The 17,067-nt window shown below is 37.2% G+C and overlaps 3 protein-coding genes across 3 annotated transcripts; 2 read left to right on the top strand and 1 right to left on the bottom strand.

Annotated features, from left to right (window-relative positions):
* The first annotated feature begins 32 nt into the window (after positions 1-32).
* On the top strand, positions 33-9,428 carry Prp6 (pre-mRNA processing factor 6). The gene is made up of 18 exons (XM_053754690.1): positions 33-74; positions 181-348; positions 475-534; positions 621-744; positions 866-996; positions 1,314-1,573; positions 1,781-2,041; positions 2,210-2,403; positions 2,918-3,188; positions 3,625-3,761; positions 4,060-4,137; positions 4,420-4,636; positions 4,936-5,099; positions 5,582-5,758; positions 6,290-6,423; positions 7,125-7,275; positions 7,718-7,828; positions 9,098-9,428. The coding sequence occupies exons 2-18, from the start codon at positions 254-256 to the stop codon at positions 9,320-9,322; spliced, it is 2,790 nt and encodes a 929-aa protein (XP_053610665.1). The 5' UTR covers positions 33-74; positions 181-253; the 3' UTR covers positions 9,323-9,428.
* A 573-nt stretch (positions 9,429-10,001) lies between these two features.
* LOC128675350 (uncharacterized protein) lies at positions 10,002-12,894 on the top strand. The gene is made up of 2 exons (XM_053754694.2): positions 10,002-11,426; positions 11,892-12,894. The coding sequence occupies exons 1-2, from the start codon at positions 10,198-10,200 to the stop codon at positions 12,127-12,129; spliced, it is 1,467 nt and encodes a 488-aa protein (XP_053610669.1). The 5' UTR covers positions 10,002-10,197; the 3' UTR covers positions 12,130-12,894.
* LOC128675352 (uncharacterized) lies at positions 12,510-16,790 on the bottom strand. Its single transcript, XM_053754697.2, has 6 exons — positions 16,290-16,790; positions 15,501-15,658; positions 14,195-14,761; positions 13,851-13,963; positions 13,394-13,537; positions 12,510-12,867 (listed from the first exon to the last, which is right to left on the bottom strand). Exons 1-6 carry the CDS (start codon positions 16,459-16,461, stop codon positions 12,726-12,728), a joined length of 1,296 nt encoding a protein of 431 aa, XP_053610672.1. The 5' UTR covers positions 16,462-16,790; the 3' UTR covers positions 12,510-12,725.
* Positions 16,791-17,067: the final 277 nt, after the last annotated feature.

Genomic DNA, 17,067 nt, shown 5'->3' with positions numbered 1-17,067 from the left:
ATGGTAGTAACATTTCTAGTAAGTCATTATGACGTGCATGACAGTGACGTGAATTTAGTACACAATATGTAGAGGTATCCTTTTAAAGTATTTAATAAGAAAAAATAGGCATTTACAAAAATTTCTTATAGAAACACAATATAATATAATTTTGATTTTTCATTTCTCTTTTGTCCACAAATATAAAAAAGTTTCAGTTCAGTTAATGAAAATATTGTAGTAGTACCTAGGTAGGTAATCTTAACCAACAACCATGTCTGTTCCACCGCAAGCATTCGTCAATAAAAACAAGAAACATTTCCTGGGTATTCCTGCACCCTTGGGCTATGTTGCTGGTGTCGGTAGAGGGTGAGTTCACAGTTATTTTATAAATATTATTGTGTAATGATACGTTTTTGTAATTAAATACATGTACCTATCGCGATTTTACCCATGATAATTTATTTGATTGTAATCAAATTATTATTATTTCAGGGCTACAGGTTTCACTACCAGATCTGATATTGGTCCAGCCCGAGATGCCAATGATGTGTCGTAAGTAAACTAAATAAACATAACTAAATAATATAGCACTGTTGATGTAAAAATATTTCATAATAATTTATAACAAACAATTACAGAGATGACCGACACGCTCCACCAGCAGCAAAACGTAAAAAGAATGAAGAAGAAGATGATGATGAAGATTTAAATGATTCTAATTATGATGAGTTCTCTGGCTATAGTGGATCACTTTTTTCCAAGGTTTGTTTATTTATCATTCATTATTTATCTATAAAATCTTAACATAAAAATTGTTTTGATGATAATTTTTGATATTTTTAATGATCATTAGTTTTAAAAATTAAATGTATCTGTTTATTAGGATCCTTATGATAAAGACGATGCTGAGGCAGATGCTATTTACGAGTCTATTGACAAGCGTATGGATGAGAAAAGAAAGGAATACAGGGAGAAACGGCTTAAAGAAGATCTTGAGAGATACCGGCAAGAAAGGTTAGCTCAATGCATTTATTATTCTGTTGTGTAATTCATTTTCTGTAAAAAAAGAAATCTTGTAAGTGGATAGTATTATGTCAATTTATAGAGTTTCTTGTGATTCTTAATTGAAGTTACCTTTATATATATTGTTGGCAACAAGTCATATGGGAATGGGCATATATGCAATAGGTAATTTAATAATGTTGCTTTTGCTTATTATATTAATATCCATTTTCAAAAATATTATACAGGATTATTTTATTCCATTACTTTGAAAAGATGTAAAATTGTGTCACATAAAAATAATAACTCAAAAAATCTAATTTCTACAGACCAAAAATACAGCAACAGTTCTCTGACTTGAAACGTGAATTGAAAATGGTGTCAGAGGAGGAGTGGTCAGCCATTCCAGAAGTAGGGGACGCGAGGAACCGAAAACAACGTAACCCAAGAGCAGAGAAATTTACGCCTTTGCCAGACAGTGTACTATCAAGAAACCTAGGAGGAGAATCTTCTACATCAATAGATCCAGGATCAGGATTGGCGTCTATGATGCCTGGTGTTATGACTCCTGGGATGTTAACACCGTCAGGTAGATAATTTTATTTTTATTATTCACAACAAAGTTACATTATCAGATACTAGTAAAATTTAACCATCAGCACATTTGCAGTTACAGGTAGACATTAAAAATAAAGTTACAATAGTTCTTAATTTATCACTCAACTTGGAGGTTCTTAATTTCTCTAAAAAGATAAATATACAGACTTCCCAGCCATTCAATACTTTTTGTTTTCAGGTGACCTTGATTTGAGGAAGATTGGTCAGGCCAGAAACACTTTGATGACAGTCAAACTGTCACAAGTTTCAGACTCTGTGACTGGCCAAACTGTGGTTGATCCGAAAGGTTACCTGACAGACTTACAGTCGATGATCCCTACTTATGGTGGCGATATCAATGACATTAAGAAGGCACGCCTGCTCTTGAAGTCTGTCAGAGAAACTAATCCGAACCATCCACCGGCATGGATTGCCAGTGCTAGACTTGAAGAAGTTACAGGTTGGTATAGCTTCTTTCTTATTGAAGAGGCACTATGCATGTTCAATGTCATTCTTTCTTATCTGAGTATTTTTCTGGTTCCTTAACTTCCTAATACTTCCTAATTTTATTTTTTAAATTTATAAGAAGTTCCCATGAAGTTGTTTTAAAAGTGAATCTAATTTCTAGGCAAAGTGCAGTCAGCCCGCAACCTAATAATGAAAGGTTGCGAAGTGAACCCGAGCAGTGAAGAGTTATGGCTGGAGGCGGCTCGTCTGCAGCCTCCTGACACTGCACGCGCGGTCATAGCCCACGCCGCGAGGAATCTGCCGCACAGCGTCCGGATATGGGTCAAGGCTGCTGAACTGGAGCAGGAGACTAAGGTCAGAGACCCCCAGTAGTATAGAGTTATACGTGTGATCCCCGCCCTCGAATAGGTCCACTCCATTTGTTGTGACGAAGCGACTAAGGATTACGAACAGTTTTGACAACTAGGCAATAGCAGCATTCCCAAATGGGGTAGACGTCAAGACACCAGGTCGTAAAATCGCTGAATGAATCTACAGAATGTAATGACTTATTTTGAAGACTTTGATGCAAACCAATAAGCATAGGAATTCATTTATGTCGACCTCATCTTTTTTGTTTATTATAAAGTAAATGCGTAAATTATATACCTAAGTATATCCATAAAAAAATAAAATAAAAGGTAGAGTAATAATTTTTATTTTTATCACTATCACACTCTACATTATTTTTCATTCACAATAGGTACATACTTTACCTTAAAATATGCTTTATCTTTTTTATGAACAACAGGCTTTGTCTCTAGTACACCAATAACAAAATATAGTAAAGTTGAGATAGGTATTAAAATTCCTTACACTTCCATCACAGGCAAAACGCCGCGTGTACCGCAAAGCTCTAGAACACATTCCTAACTCAGTCCGCCTTTGGAAGGCAGCAGTTGAACTCGAGAATCCCGAAGACGCCCGGATCCTGCTGTCCCGAGCTGTGGAATGTTGTCCTACCAGCGTTGAACTGTGGCTGGCCTTGGCACGGTTGGAAACATACGAGAATGCTAGGAAGGTGCTGAATAAGGCGCGTGAGAATATACCCACGGATAGACAGATTTGGGTGACAGCCGCTAAGCTCGAAGAGGCTCATGGTAAGTCTAGTTTTTTCAATCATTATATACAGCCGCAGTACTTGCGTTGTTGTGTTCTGGTTTAAAAGGTTGAGAGATGCAGTAAATTCTTTGTGAATAAACTGCACAACTGAACAAACCAGCGTCATTTAGCATGGATCGTTTAGATGTTTTTATTTTGTTATATCTTTAAAGGCATGCATGCAAAGCAAAAAATGTGTGAATCTTCAAATAGTGATACATAAAACTAGCGACCCGTCTCGGCTTCGCTCGGGTAAAACCACCATAAATTATATCTAAATCTTCCTCAGAAATCACACTGTCGGATTGATAAAAATCGTACAAAAATCCGTCAGTTATTTTTTAATTTATCGCGTTCATACAGACTCACCGGGGGGAGAAATTTTTATAATATGTAAGGATATTAGTCAAATAACCTATTCCTTTTAATTTTTAGGCAACACACACATGGTGGAAAAGATAATAGACCGCGCGATAACGTCGTTGAGCGCGAACGGCGTGGAGATCAACCGCGAGCACTGGTTCAAAGAGGCCATGGAGTCAGAGAAGTCCGGAGCCGTACACACTTGTCAGGTATACTTCACTGTGATGTGCGATAGACGTTAATACAGCAATATCCATTCAGGATCTCTAGTAGTTTTATAAAAAATGGATATAGCTGTCTTTGCATCTATGTTTTGGTATTTCACACCATAAATATTTATATTCTCTGTGTATATAAATTTATACACTAAATATATACCATAAATACTACTTCTAAATCACTGTCAGGTTCTAAATGAATTATTGTATTTTTTTTTTACATTAAAAAAGTAGCTGATTTCATTTGTTGTGAAATAGGCTAATATGATTGATACAATTTTTTTTGCAGGCTATTATTCGCGCCGTCATAGGTCATGGAATTGAACCTGAAGATCAAAAACACACATGGATGGAAGATGCTGAAGCGGTAAGTTTATTGGAGTAACAGATATTTTATAAATTTCTATGTAGATTTTTTTTAGAAAAGTGAATACAAATTATAAATATATATATTAAATCATTAATGTTCAAAAGTGCTCATTAATACATTTATTGCTCCCTGTGATCCCTCTCGAACGGCAATAGAATTCCCTTGGACCAGGAACCATCCGTAGTTTGTAATTAATATATTCATGAGTTTTCTCATTACTATAGCACTATTGGTAACTTTTTACAAAATTGTGGTTTTTACATAAAACTGACTTTTCAGTGTGCCAATGAAGGAGCCTACGAGTGCGCCCGCGCAGTGTACGGCTACGCATTATCCGTGTTTCCGTCTAAAAAATCCATCTGGCTACGAGCTGCGTACTTGGAGAAACAACACGGCACTAGGGCCAGTCTGGAAGCATTGCTGCAAAGGGCAGTGGCCCATTGTCCTAAATCTGAGGTGCTGTGGCTTATGGGCGCAAAGTCTAAGTGGCTGGCGGGTAATATATTTTTTTTATTGTGTTTTTAAATTTATTTCTTAAATGACTGGGACCATTATATAGGAAGCGTATTTCAAATTTGGAAGTTATATGTTTCTCCTTCAGTCCAATTTTTCTGTATCCTGAAAAAAAATAGCTCTGCTAGCTAGCTGAAGATTCTTTTTTTTTAAATCGGTAAAAAAACAGATGTGCCCATTCAAATGTGCATTTAAAAATCAAATTACGATTTGGCGGCAAATTGTTTCGAATTTTATTATTTATATTTTATTATTTTATTAATATATTATTTTAATTTCCAGGTGACGTGCCGGCAGCGCGTGGCATCCTCTCATTGGCTTTCCAGGCGAACCCCAACTCCGAAGAGATCTGGTTGGCGGCCGTGAAACTTGAGAGCGAGAACAAGGAGTACGATAGAGCGAGACGGCTGCTGGCCAAAGCGAGAGCCTCAGCTCCTACGCCCAGGGTAATTTGTAGTTTTGGTTTTTCCCCTAAATCAGCAGTATCAAATTTGTTTTTAAGAATTAATTCTAAATTAAAACTGTTTTTGTGTATTTCTAAAGGAATATTTTCATTAACTCAATAATAGAACTAGGCTCGCTAACTTTAAAATCTACGCTGTTAGTAAACATTTTATTGCACCAAATACAAGATATAATATAAAATACATTATATAAAATATAGACAACTAGAAATATATACAATATGACTTATCGCTAGTGCAATCTCTTCCATGCTACCTTACCTGCATATGAATAGAAAATAATAATTATTCTATTATTTTTATTACCGCCCTAGACAGGTGTCGTATAAAGCACTACGTATCACTCGAAAGATAGTACAATTCACAACTCGTGCGTCTGCGACTACAACATGCAACCTCATTAGAATCTATGACTTTCATTTCCCGGTGAACAATGTACTATAACTTTTGAAACTTGTCATCAGGTAATGATAAAATCAGCGAAACTGGAATGGGCTCTGAACAACCTGAACGAAGCCCTCACTCTACTGGAAGAGGCCATCAGAGTGTTCGAAGACTACGCGAAGCTTCACATGATGAAGGGCCAGATTGAGGAACAGATGGGGAGGGATGATGAGGCTCACAACACTTACCAGCAAGGGGTAAGGATCATTACACACAACTCTTGGTGGCAGAATTTTATTCCGAAAAAAATTAAGATAACAACATATGTAATGTTGCAAGTTGCAATTAGAACGGTCGACTCCACGAAAAAGAAGTCTCTTAGTTTTATCTTGCTTTAACTAGCTTGCATTTAACTTTATTAATATTAGTCTAATTGTTTGTAATATCTTTTTTGTACAAAGACACGTGTTCAAAGTACATACATAACAAGAAGGTTAATATACAGTACTAGCTGATGCCCGCGACTTCGCTCGCGTGGCTGAACAATGTATGATGAGGAGTCAAGATTATTAGAGAGATTAAATATGTATGTTCTATACACGGTACCGTTGTATAACGTACAAACGGTTACCACTCAAACATACATGTATGTTTGAGTGGTAACTGTTTGTATGGATGGATTATTGCAACTCAATTTTGAAGCAGATATCTTAAACCGATTTTACACATGTAGTTTGTATGACAATGTGTTATTATTATTACACAAAAAATTTAATCTTTGTTTCTAGTTGAAGAAATGTGCAACCTGCGTTCCGATGTGGATTCTGCTGTCGCGACTGGAGGAGAAGCTGAGACGCGTCACCAAGGCCAGGTCCGTGCTCGAGAAGGCGAGGCTGAGGAATCCCAAAAACGCTGAGTTATGGTATATTTCTTATTAATTTTTAGCGTTTTACATGTAATGGTAATTTATGGACGGTTTTTTGTGTTTTTAATATTGATCTGACTAGTTAATGATTAAGGAAATATACGTAACTGGAAATCAACCATAAGATATTATTAATTGGATATGTGATATGTGCAATTCCACAAAACTTCGAAAAATCGCTTTAATTACATAACATCATCATCGGCAGCCCTTTATATCCCACTGCTGGGCATAGGCCTCTCAATTTATGCCATTCACTTCTTTCCCTTGCTGTTAGGAACCATTTTCGACCTCTGACCTTTTCTAATTGCATATATTCTTGATAGTCGTACTCCTCACCTTCTCCATTTCACACACAAGTTAATAGTCAACCAGTGTGCAGATTTCCTCGCGATGTTTTCCGTTACCGGAAGCCAGTGGTGGTCGGTGAAAATATGATACATGAGTCAGATTGGCATACAAACTCGTGTGGCATGAGTAGGATTCGAATCTGGGCCTTTTCGATCCACATGCGTCGGCGTTACATCCAAAATATACCAGGTTACAAGTACGTATGTAAGGGTGGAACGGATTTCATAAGAAACCAATGCAACATCAGAAAAAAAAAAAAGTGTAGTATACTGAGGCTAACTTCCCTGAGCTCCGACGCTCACCACCTGAGGAAGCAAATCGTCTGAAATAGTTATTATTAACTGTAGGTTAGAAAGCGTGAGGCTGGAGAGGCGGAATGGCAGCGTGGAGATAGCGAACGCTGTGATGGCGAAGGCTCTGCAGGAGTGCCCCGCCGCCGGCCGCCTGTGGGCCGAGGCCATCTTCATGGAGTCCCGTCCGCAGAGGAAGACTAAGAGCGTGAGTGTTTATTTCTATTTATGGGTCGTTCTTACTTTTGAGAGCTGCGGCCATGCTGTCATTACATTTTTCGATTTTTTATAATAAAAAATGGTGTAATGTTAATTTCATTAGTATGTGATTTAAAAAACTATCTTTTCCACGGAAATGGACGGATTTTGAATTGACGGTCCTGGTAAAGAAGCTAACCCAAGAAACTTGCTGGCTTGATGTCGTCAAAGATGACATGCGTGCTGCCAATGGCTTGACAATTAAGGTTGCCGAAGACTATGCGAAATTTATTAGCATGTGCATGATCATATAGTGTAGGTATCACGTATAGACTCCCGACGAATATTTTTGTATGCGTTGAATTAAACAGGATCTCTCTGATGTCAATAAAAGCTTAAAAAATATCACTATTGTAAATTACTTAGTTCTAACTAGTTTCCTTCTCCGCCAGGTGGACGCGCTGAAGAAATGCGAACACGACGCGCATGTATTACTGGCAGTATCTCAGCTGTTCTGGACAGAGAGGAAGCTGAATAAATGTCGCGAGTGGTTCAATCGAACGGTAAGTTGATGCAATATATTTTTTTTAGAATTTCGCGGGTTGAACAAAACGCATAACTAATATACACATAATATTGTATACACTTATCGGAAACTGGTTGAAACCTACATCTCCTACTTATATAAACCTAATTTCACAGCCGACCGACCTATTTACTTGACTGGGAGTGACAGGGAAGGGAGGGCGTTAGGAGTTAAATCAATAGGGCTGTAACATTTGGAAAAAATAATACAGATACAGTAGCATCGTCTTTCATATTTTGTGACAACCCTGACTGCACTGTCACCGCTGGCGGCTGTTTTGCCATTAGCAAGGCCGTCGAACAACTATGTGGATCACTAAACTATGCTAATGCTATAAGGTTTGTAAGAATGTGTGTAGAAGTTATTATTTCACCAGTAGGAAATTGCATTATTCCTATAGGGTGCTTTTTATTGCCATATACCCGCGAGAGCGAAGCCCCGGGATGTAGCTAATTATTTAGGATAGTAGGATATTAAGATTTTCGTTGACGTGGCTACCTCATCACGCCCGGCCCACTATCGGTCCTGGGTTTGTTCCCGAGCTTAGGCAAATATTTGTAGGGACCTGTAATCATAAATATTTATCTGCGGTTCTTTGTTTGTGTCCATCGGACCCGCGAATCAAGCTTAGTGTTTTATATGGGCCGTTAAGTGTTGTCCATTAATTACACTAGTCTGGTTTTAAACTAAATGAGTGATAATTTTAATATAGGTACGGAAGAGTGAACTAAAATATTGCGATCCAATGCCAAATGAAATAAAGTGTGAAAAGTATTGAACTCCGAAAGAGATCTTTATTACGTGATAGTCTATATAGTCCCTTGTTTATTGCATATAGTATGTAGTGTAGAGTAAAGAAAGGAATATCTACAGGTGTATTAAAATCCGTACCTACTTATACTTCCATACTAATTTATAAATATGAAGTTTTGTTTAAAAACGAACCTCTCGCATTTCTGACTCACTGCACGCCTTGGGCAACCGTTAGTGCAGTGACTTTACAATAAAAAAAAAATAAAAAACATTTTTATTTTTTTTACCGAACCGAACGGGCGCAGATAAACAAATTATAAAATTCCATCGAAACTATTTGAATACTCAATTCCTTAATTTTCAATTTAATAAAGTTTAACGTTTATTGTTTGAATAACAACGGTTTATACCCTGCCTCATACAGATAGATCGTAGATCATAGATCGTAGCTCGTAGATCATACGTAGATCATATAACGACAAACGTTTCACAGGTAAAAATCGACCCAGATCTAGGCGACGCGTGGGCATTTTTCTACAAGTTCGAGCTATTGCACGGCACAGAGCAACAACAAGAGGACGTGAAAGCCCGTTGTAAAACAGCTGAGCCCCACCACGGCGAACACTGGTGTAAGGTGTCGAAGGAAATAGCCAACTGGTGTTTTAGCACTGAACAGATACTGTTGTTAGTAGCTAAAAGTTTGCCAGTTCCCACGTGAAGTGACTTTAGATATTAAGTATATTTTATATAGTTTAAGTTGTTTGGTAGTATTCCGATGTTTACTATTGATATCTACTAATAAATATTTTTAAGTAAGTCAGAAATCAGTTTTATTAACAAAACATACATATATAAATATGTAAAATTGCTGCCCTATACCGTATTACAATCTTGCATGCAAGTTTTTCGTTAGTAATTTTTAACAAATTATATTTCTTCTTATATCTTAATAAGTAATACGAATATTTAAGTATTTATTTATGAACCTAATATAGTATTCAGCTCTTAACAAATCGTCTTATACTTTAACGGATTTTTATTATAAATGCGTTTAAACTTACACCAGTTACTTCAAATATTGTAATTATTACTTAGACGATGTTTAAATTTATAAAGAACGCGATCAAAATCTATTTTGTTGCTTATATTTATTGCTTTAACACCACGTGCAATATGATACTCACTTATTATGACATTCCTAATAATTTACAATCAAAATTGTTATATCCTGTCAAAAAATGTTAAGATTTTGGCCGTTGCCCCATAACGGAAACATGTCACGAAACTGGAGTATAATAACAATTGTGGACACGGTAAACACCTTTTATAAATGTTCTATAAATACATAATGCGCGCGAGTTTGTGTGAGTTTGAATCAAAACCGTGCGTTGGCGCAGAGCCAACAGTTGGCTGCGCATGCGTGAGCTAAATAACTACACGAATTTTTCACTTCTTTCTCTTCCCAAAACTGAAAGCCGTAACATTTCATTGTGATGCTCAAATAACATAGTCATAAGTGATATAGTAGAAGTAGTGACCGTTATCGTAAAAAGTAAAAGTTAGTTCGTTAAAGTAAAAAATAGTGCAGTGAAAATGTCGCCTAAATTACCAGTGCCACCCTTGCAAGAGATCACATTATCGTTGGTAGCCAGACAACTTATCCACACTCTTTCGAGAGTAGCCTCAGAAGAAGATGTCGCCCTGCCATTCGCCATGGTCTCCTCCTACTACGAAAGCATGGGAGCCACCAGTGACATATTTCAAGATCTACTCAATTTAATACTTACCTCTGAATACCTCGATCCGTCTATTAGATACTTCACCATGCGATTGTTGCTCAAAGAAAATGTCAAAAGTCTAGCGACCGGAATATTCCCTTGCCCTTATTACAGAAAAGTCCTTGAGCTCATTACCGAGCAAGGGCATCACTTGACGTCGCTCAACCTGAAGGGCGTATGGGTGAAAGACGAGCATTTAGCACTAATGTACCAGTTAATTAAGAATTTAAGCAATTTGACCGCCTTGAATATACCCTACATCGCCAATGATGAAGTGCTCAAGTTCATAGGAGAGCACAACAAGGTTTTAAAACTACTGGATATATCTGGCGAGACAGATATTACGGAGATAGGTATAGATGCCATGTTGAGAGGCAATCCACAGCTGACGCAAAGTCTGACAGTAGTAAACATTGGAATGTACGGCGAAGAGAACATTGACCATACTGATGTAGCTTTACTAATAAGACAACTGCCAAACTTAACAAATCTCGGCAGCTATTCGTTTGTAGGAAAATCAATCTATCATATCTACAATACGGACTGCCCTCCGAATTTCAAAACGAAGTTGCAATATTTACACGATGTCCAAACTAATTTACGGACGATGAAAGCCATCGTTGCTCTCTGCCCTATGTTAGAGACGATATATCTTGAAGAGCCTGAACAGGGAGTGTTACAATTGATCAAGGAGATGAATTACTTGAATAAGATTAAGTTAAACAAATTTCAGTGTCATGAACTGCATCAGTTGCTAGATAAGATAGGATATAAAATTGTCACGCTGATGCTTTCTGCGTCTCTGGGGTCTTTCAACTTTACCAGGATAGCAGAAACGTGTAGGAACTTGGAGAGTTTAGAGTTCTACCAGATTCAAACGGCGACGCACGAAGAAGAGATTCCGTTTAATAAGCTGGAGCACATTGAGATCATCCATGGGAACCTATCGACGCCGTGTCTCAAGTACGTGATGACCGCAAGCCCTAATCTTAAGAAGCTGATCATAGGTGATGAGATCAGACTGGATGACAACGACATGTCACGGTAAGATTTTCTCCTCAATCTGTGTTCAAATGAGCAGTTTACCTAGCTACAGTGAGCGTATTTAATATTTAAACCCGTTTCACTGAGTTTATTTTTGTATCTTAATAGCTGCACTACACATTAAAAATCTGATCAGTTATTAACCGTCATAAAAACATTGTTTTATGTGACATGAATCATCTTAGTTGAATGTTGTTAATATCAATTTCAGATTCCTAGAATGACTTGTAGGTAGTTTTTACTATACTATAATGTGAAACAACCTATTTGTGACAATTCTTTTGATTGTAATGTGATACATTCCAATTCGACTGTATGCCATTCGGCTATTCGGATACCTACTCTTATTCGGCTACCAACATTTTCGGAATCGATCCAAACTATTTTCATTGTATGAGTATTAATATAAACCAACTCCATATTTACTTAGTTCTACGAAGCTTATCTAAAAAAACGCTATTTCAGAATGGTTCGCCGCTACAAATTCGATAACCTCGAAGGCATTTGGTTCCCGAACGCGCCGCGCCTCACCCGCGACACAGTGGAACTCCTCATGGAATGCTGCCCCAAGCTGCAAAGCCTGGGCCAGCTCAGCGGCTGGCAGTTCACGCCCGACGATATGATGCTGATGAGAGCCATCATAGCTAGCACTAATATCGACCTTGTTCTGTCGCCGCTTGGCATATTCCAGCAGGGTAATTAGGATACAGAGGCTATTCATTTCGGCAGGGTTACCGTTTATAACTGAAACGAACCTAGACCTTATTGAAAGGCCGGTCGTTCTATGCCACAAAGAAGTTATAAGTTAAACTATGAAATGGTGCATTTAATTACTTTATGCTTTTTTAAATAGCTTGGCGACATCTTTCGTTGGTGTATTAAGATGTCAAATTGAAAATGTTATCTATGATAAACATTTAATATGTTATCTATGATGTATTCTCATGGAACTAGTAGGTACTCCGTTGTACGAAGTACTTATTAAATCCGTGTGTATTCTATCTATAAATATATAATTGATCTAAAGTTGCAGAAATACTAAAAAATATACGCAATGTATTGCACGCAAGTAATATGAAACAATTATAGAAAAAATATTATGTAATTAATATCTAAAATTAGATAGAAATAATTTAATCACTGTTAATTATATCTAGTCAAACAAATGTAATTTATTACATTGGCTGAAATTGTGTTATTGTAGAAATTATTTTAGAATTCTAGCCATGAACCCAATGTTTTAAGTTTAGATTTCATTCTATTTTGTCCAAAGAGAATGCGTTGGAAATTCTTTATCCATCAGGCAGTTCTATTGTTTCTGTCTTCCTCAGTTTCATCATTTACAATTTCTTGTTTCCGCATCAAAGTCACGGTCTTTCTTCTATCTTGTCTCATTTTGTACATTTTACATTCGTCAGCACACTTTGTTGTTATGATACTCCTGAAATTATAAATAATTGGATTGACACTCAAAACTTTTATTTTAAGAAAATACAATAATAAAAATATCTAAATTAACCCCTTTTTATGCCCCGTCCGAAAGTATCTTGCTATAAATTTATTTCATTGTACTACATATCCATTGCCATCCACCATATTTTCCAGGGGTCATCGCTAATGCTGGATTTTGCCATGAATGTTTTTGGAAGTAGTTGTTCGAATGACGCCCAGATTTTCCCCCAATTTCTTACATAAAAGTCCAGAGAAAACCCAGCCCAGATGTGTTTGGGCCGACATTTTGGGAATAAAGGAATAAAGTGAAACCGACCTTGGTTATCCTACGCGCATATTTTATCATCTCAGAGTAATTTCAGATTCCTAGAATAAGCAGCATGTACTTATTACTATGCTACATAACATATGTAAGAGATCAAACAATATTTATGACAATTCTTTTCATTAATTATAATGTAATGCATTCCAATTCGACTGTGTGCCATTCACCCTTCCTACGCGCATATTCTTACCTGATAAGATTTTCTTTCACGTTGAATCTGTCCTGGATTTCGATAATAACATCGGAAATTATTTTTGGATCGAGACACATTTTCGCTGGTTTGTTTCGAAACGCCGGTGACTTCTTCCCTGTTAGAGAATGAGTCGCTAAGATCCTGAAAAAAGCAAATAAGATAATGTATATAGCTAGAACTAGGCACCTATATTTAGGGACTTATCTCAAATGCCGTTTTATTGTACTACAAATAAACGCTAGTAACTTTCGTAATCCTGATTTCGTTAAAAGGCAGCACCTACCTTCAAATAATCCATAGCACAGTTTTTTAATATTTAAAATTAAGTTGTTTGTGTAGTGTAAATTGTCTGAAATTTAATCCTGTGTTAGAAGATTGAAATTTTGCTAGACTTTCTAGGGATCCGTGGACTTGATTAATTCGTAGAAAATAAAGTAGGTAGCTAACTACTTACCTTCGTGGGAATAAAGCCAGTAATAATGTTCTTGTTGCTATTGTGTAGGATTTCCAATTGACTTTCCTGAATTTATCTTTGTGTAACAACGTCTTTCCACTGCCGATTGCTATCTGCAAATTAAAATTGAAATATTAAATACAATTGATTCCTATGAAGGTTGTACTAAATGAATTTTAATGTAACTAAAATAATATGTAACAATGCCTTTGAGCACTTTTTTCTAAATGGGCACATTTTTTATCGCCTTTGGTTCTACTTTTCCGACTCTGTACAGTAGAACATAAGGTACGATACTACCGATGTATTTACAAGTATGAATAGATATGAGAGATTATATTTACCCATTCACCCTCCGGTATGTTCGGTGTTGGACTTTTTTTATTGCTGGTATTGTTGCTGTCATTTCCATTATAATTCTTATATTTGTTGCTAATAAGAATGTTGTCTTCAGAGCGATCAGACTCGGCACTACGGCTTCTATCATTCTCCTTCTCATCATCAGTCGCACACGGTAAGTTTGTCAATGTATTTGAGAGGTCAGGTTTGACTGGCGCATTTCCCACACACGGGACTTGACCAAGCGACATGTCTTTGACCATTTGAAATAGATCTCTGAAACACTCCCGTATTTCCATTATATCATTGAGGTCAATTGTGACATTTTGTAGTATTATTTCGCGTGCCATGTTCTTTTTAGTCGAATCTGGCAGTTTATCATCATTTATCGGTTTAGTGGATCCGTAAGTGCGTTTTCTGTTGGCTGGCTTTTTGGTTGAGTGCTTTCCTCGCTGCATAATTTCTGGTATGACTGCATTGGCTCTGTGTGACGGGGTGAGTATCCTTTTTCTGGGCTTTTCTTGTATAGATTGCTTTCTGAAGTGGTCCAACTTCACTTTCTTTTCCTCCATCTGAAATGATATTGTTTTAAAACACGATTTATTTTATAAATAATCATATAAGAATTAACATTATTTATAGATAGCTGCTGCTTGAATAAGTTTACCTCTTCTTCTTCATAGTCATATATTCCTCATGGCTGAGGGTCATGGTTATTACGTGGAATGAAACATACACAACAACTTTCTTGGCATTATTAATGGAGTGGTTTGCCATTACCTTCTTCATTACACACACAATAAGGATCAACCAGTGTGCAGGTTTCCTCACGATGTTTTCCTTCACATGAGTCAGATTGGTATACAAACTCATGTGGCACGAGTAGGATTCGAACCTGGGACCTTTTGATCCAAAGGCGGGCGTCTTAACCATTACACCACCACCGCAAGTTTACCTAGATTGCTAAAAATAGGTACTTACGATAGTTACACAAACGCATAAACAGTCTAAGATAACTCATTGTTTGTTATCATATTGTTATTTCTAGTGATTGAAATATTAAGCCCAAATGAGCCTTTTTCACCTACCCTGGTTTATTTTATTAAGGCGAATATCAAGTCGTGACGTTGGAATTAGAAAACGGGTATCCGCATGGTCTTCACTTGGTTCCCGTGAAGAGTTCGCCAGGTTCGCCTATTGAAGATGTCGCCAGTTCTTGGTCCTGCTGCCTTCCGCATTAACTACTCATCTTTAGTTTCTCAATTTTTCGCGACAATAAAATGCAAAGTGTTAGCTATTAACTAGATTTACCTCGTCGGATTCAGAAGCATGGTCATCACTAGGCTCCCATGACGAGGCACTGTCTGAGAAGTCGCCTGGTTCTTCCCCCTGCCCCCCCTCCCCGCTTGGACCGCCTTTCGCCTCGTCCTTCATCTTCAGTTGCATTTGCTCCAATAGGTGACGATCGTCTATCGGTGATAAAATGTTCGTAGAACAATAAATGGTGAACAAAAGTACCGAAATTAAACTATGTGCGTACTTAAATGTTTAATATCTACATAATGTGTGTCATTGCTAACACTGGTGGCTAACAAAGGCATCTAACATGTCTTACGACTACCTACTGACATCTAGTGCCAAATTATGCTATTACTTTGCCGCTCATTAGTGAATTAAACTGTCAACCAGTGTGCAGGTTTCCTTACAATGTTTCCTTCACCGGAAGCAAGTGGTAGTCAATTACATACATTGATAATACTATACAAGAGTCAGATCGCTATATCTTTCGATTATAGGACCTAACCACTTCAATATTTTAAATAACACAGAAATCACCGACCATCAAAGTTCCATCACGGGTACAGATTTACATATCTGAACAGATGTTCTATCTGTGGGTTATAAGGCCGCTGTACGGCGCGCCATTGATTCTATATCACAGATATAAGAATATTACATGTAATGTTAGATCTGTGTTCTGTATGTAGTTTTAAATCGATTTCTTTTTCTTAAGATAAAATGTTTTTTCACAACACCATTATTTTGTATGTGGTATGTAATATGTAAAGTATGCAACTATAACTAATGGCAAGTACTTACGGGATTTACAAATGAAAGTTCCCGCTTTCGGTTCCCCTTTCAAAAAAGCCGACATAGGGGCTCCAGGCTGGATGTCCTCATGTCGGGTATTCGTCAAACTCCTGACATGCACCACATCAACACCACTATCATCCCACTGCACCAACAACCACTTTTCTGCACACCGAGACATACTGTGTCTTCGAAATTCGGTAATACACTACCGAAGTACCCAACCCTCGTTGTTTTCCAGGTAAAAGATTCATTGCACCCTAACTGCATTTAATGCATCCCCCGCCCCAAGAAACTCGAACAATACAATTCGCCAACGGCCCAACCCGAGACCCACAAAAAATCCATCCTTTTTTGCAAGCAACTTCCTAGTAAGATAGTAGACTGTTTAAATATTCTTTTGTTAATGCCGCACCCTCATTCAATCGTCGTTATCTTTAAAACAAAGGTTTATGACGTAGTAACGTTTATTTGTGTTAAAATGTGTGAAACAGGATGTAGATAAATACCTACATACTTACATTACTTTCTACTACATCTGACTAGGTACGTAAATTTTAACAAAATTGTGGGTAGGTCTTCTCCTGCCTGAGACTTATGGTAGAAGACCCTGCACGAGTGTGTAGTAGGTGCATGTTCATATTTTTAATCAATTTAATTAATCGTTGTATCATATGGTACGATAATGAGCACCACGGAACTGTGATGATCACGTAGCCGTTTTTGCTTGTTTTTACTGTTTACTGGTATTTACCCAATAGTTGTAGTTGTTGTTGTTGTAGTAATA

The sequence above is a fragment of the Plodia interpunctella genome, chromosome 14, assembly GCF_027563975.2.
Source record: "Plodia interpunctella isolate USDA-ARS_2022_Savannah chromosome 14, ilPloInte3.2, whole genome shotgun sequence".
Lineage (NCBI taxonomy): Eukaryota > Metazoa > Arthropoda > Insecta > Lepidoptera > Pyralidae > Plodia > Plodia interpunctella.
Note: the sequence above shows the minus strand (reverse complement) of the source record. Positions and strands in the feature narration are given on the sequence as shown.

What these genes read in the sequence shown, in the direction of transcription:
- Prp6 (XM_053754690.1), top strand. Translation starts at nt 254, where the DNA reads ATGTCTGTTCCACCGCAAGCATTCGTCAATAAAAACAAGAAACATTTC. An exon ending in TGGGATGTTAACACCGTCAG is followed by an intron (nt 1,574 to 1,780) that starts GTAGATAATTTT and finishes TTTTGTTTTCAG; the next exon opens with GTGACCTTGATTTGAGGAAG. An exon ending in CCCAAAAACGCTGAGTTATG is followed by an intron (nt 6,424 to 7,124) that starts GTATATTTCTTA and finishes TATTAACTGTAG; the next exon opens with GTTAGAAAGCGTGAGGCTGG.
- LOC128675350 (XM_053754694.2), top strand. Translation starts at nt 10,198, where the DNA reads ATGTCGCCTAAATTACCAGTGCCACCCTTGCAAGAGATCACATTATCG. An exon ending in GATGACAACGACATGTCACG is followed by an intron (nt 11,427 to 11,891) that starts GTAAGATTTTCT and finishes ACGCTATTTCAG; the next exon opens with AATGGTTCGCCGCTACAAAT.
- LOC128675352 (XM_053754697.2), bottom strand. Translation starts at nt 16,461, where the DNA reads ATGTCTCGGTGTGCAGAAAAGTGGTTGTTGGTGCAGTGGGATGATAGT. An exon ending in ACATACCGGAGGGTGAATGG is followed by an intron (nt 13,964 to 14,194) that starts GTAAATATAATC and finishes TTTAATTTGCAG; the next exon opens with ATAGCAATCGGCAGTGGAAA. An exon ending in GTGAAAGAAAATCTTATCAG is followed by an intron (nt 12,868 to 13,393) that starts GTAAGAATATGC and finishes TTATAATTTCAG; the next exon opens with GAGTATCATAACAACAAAGT.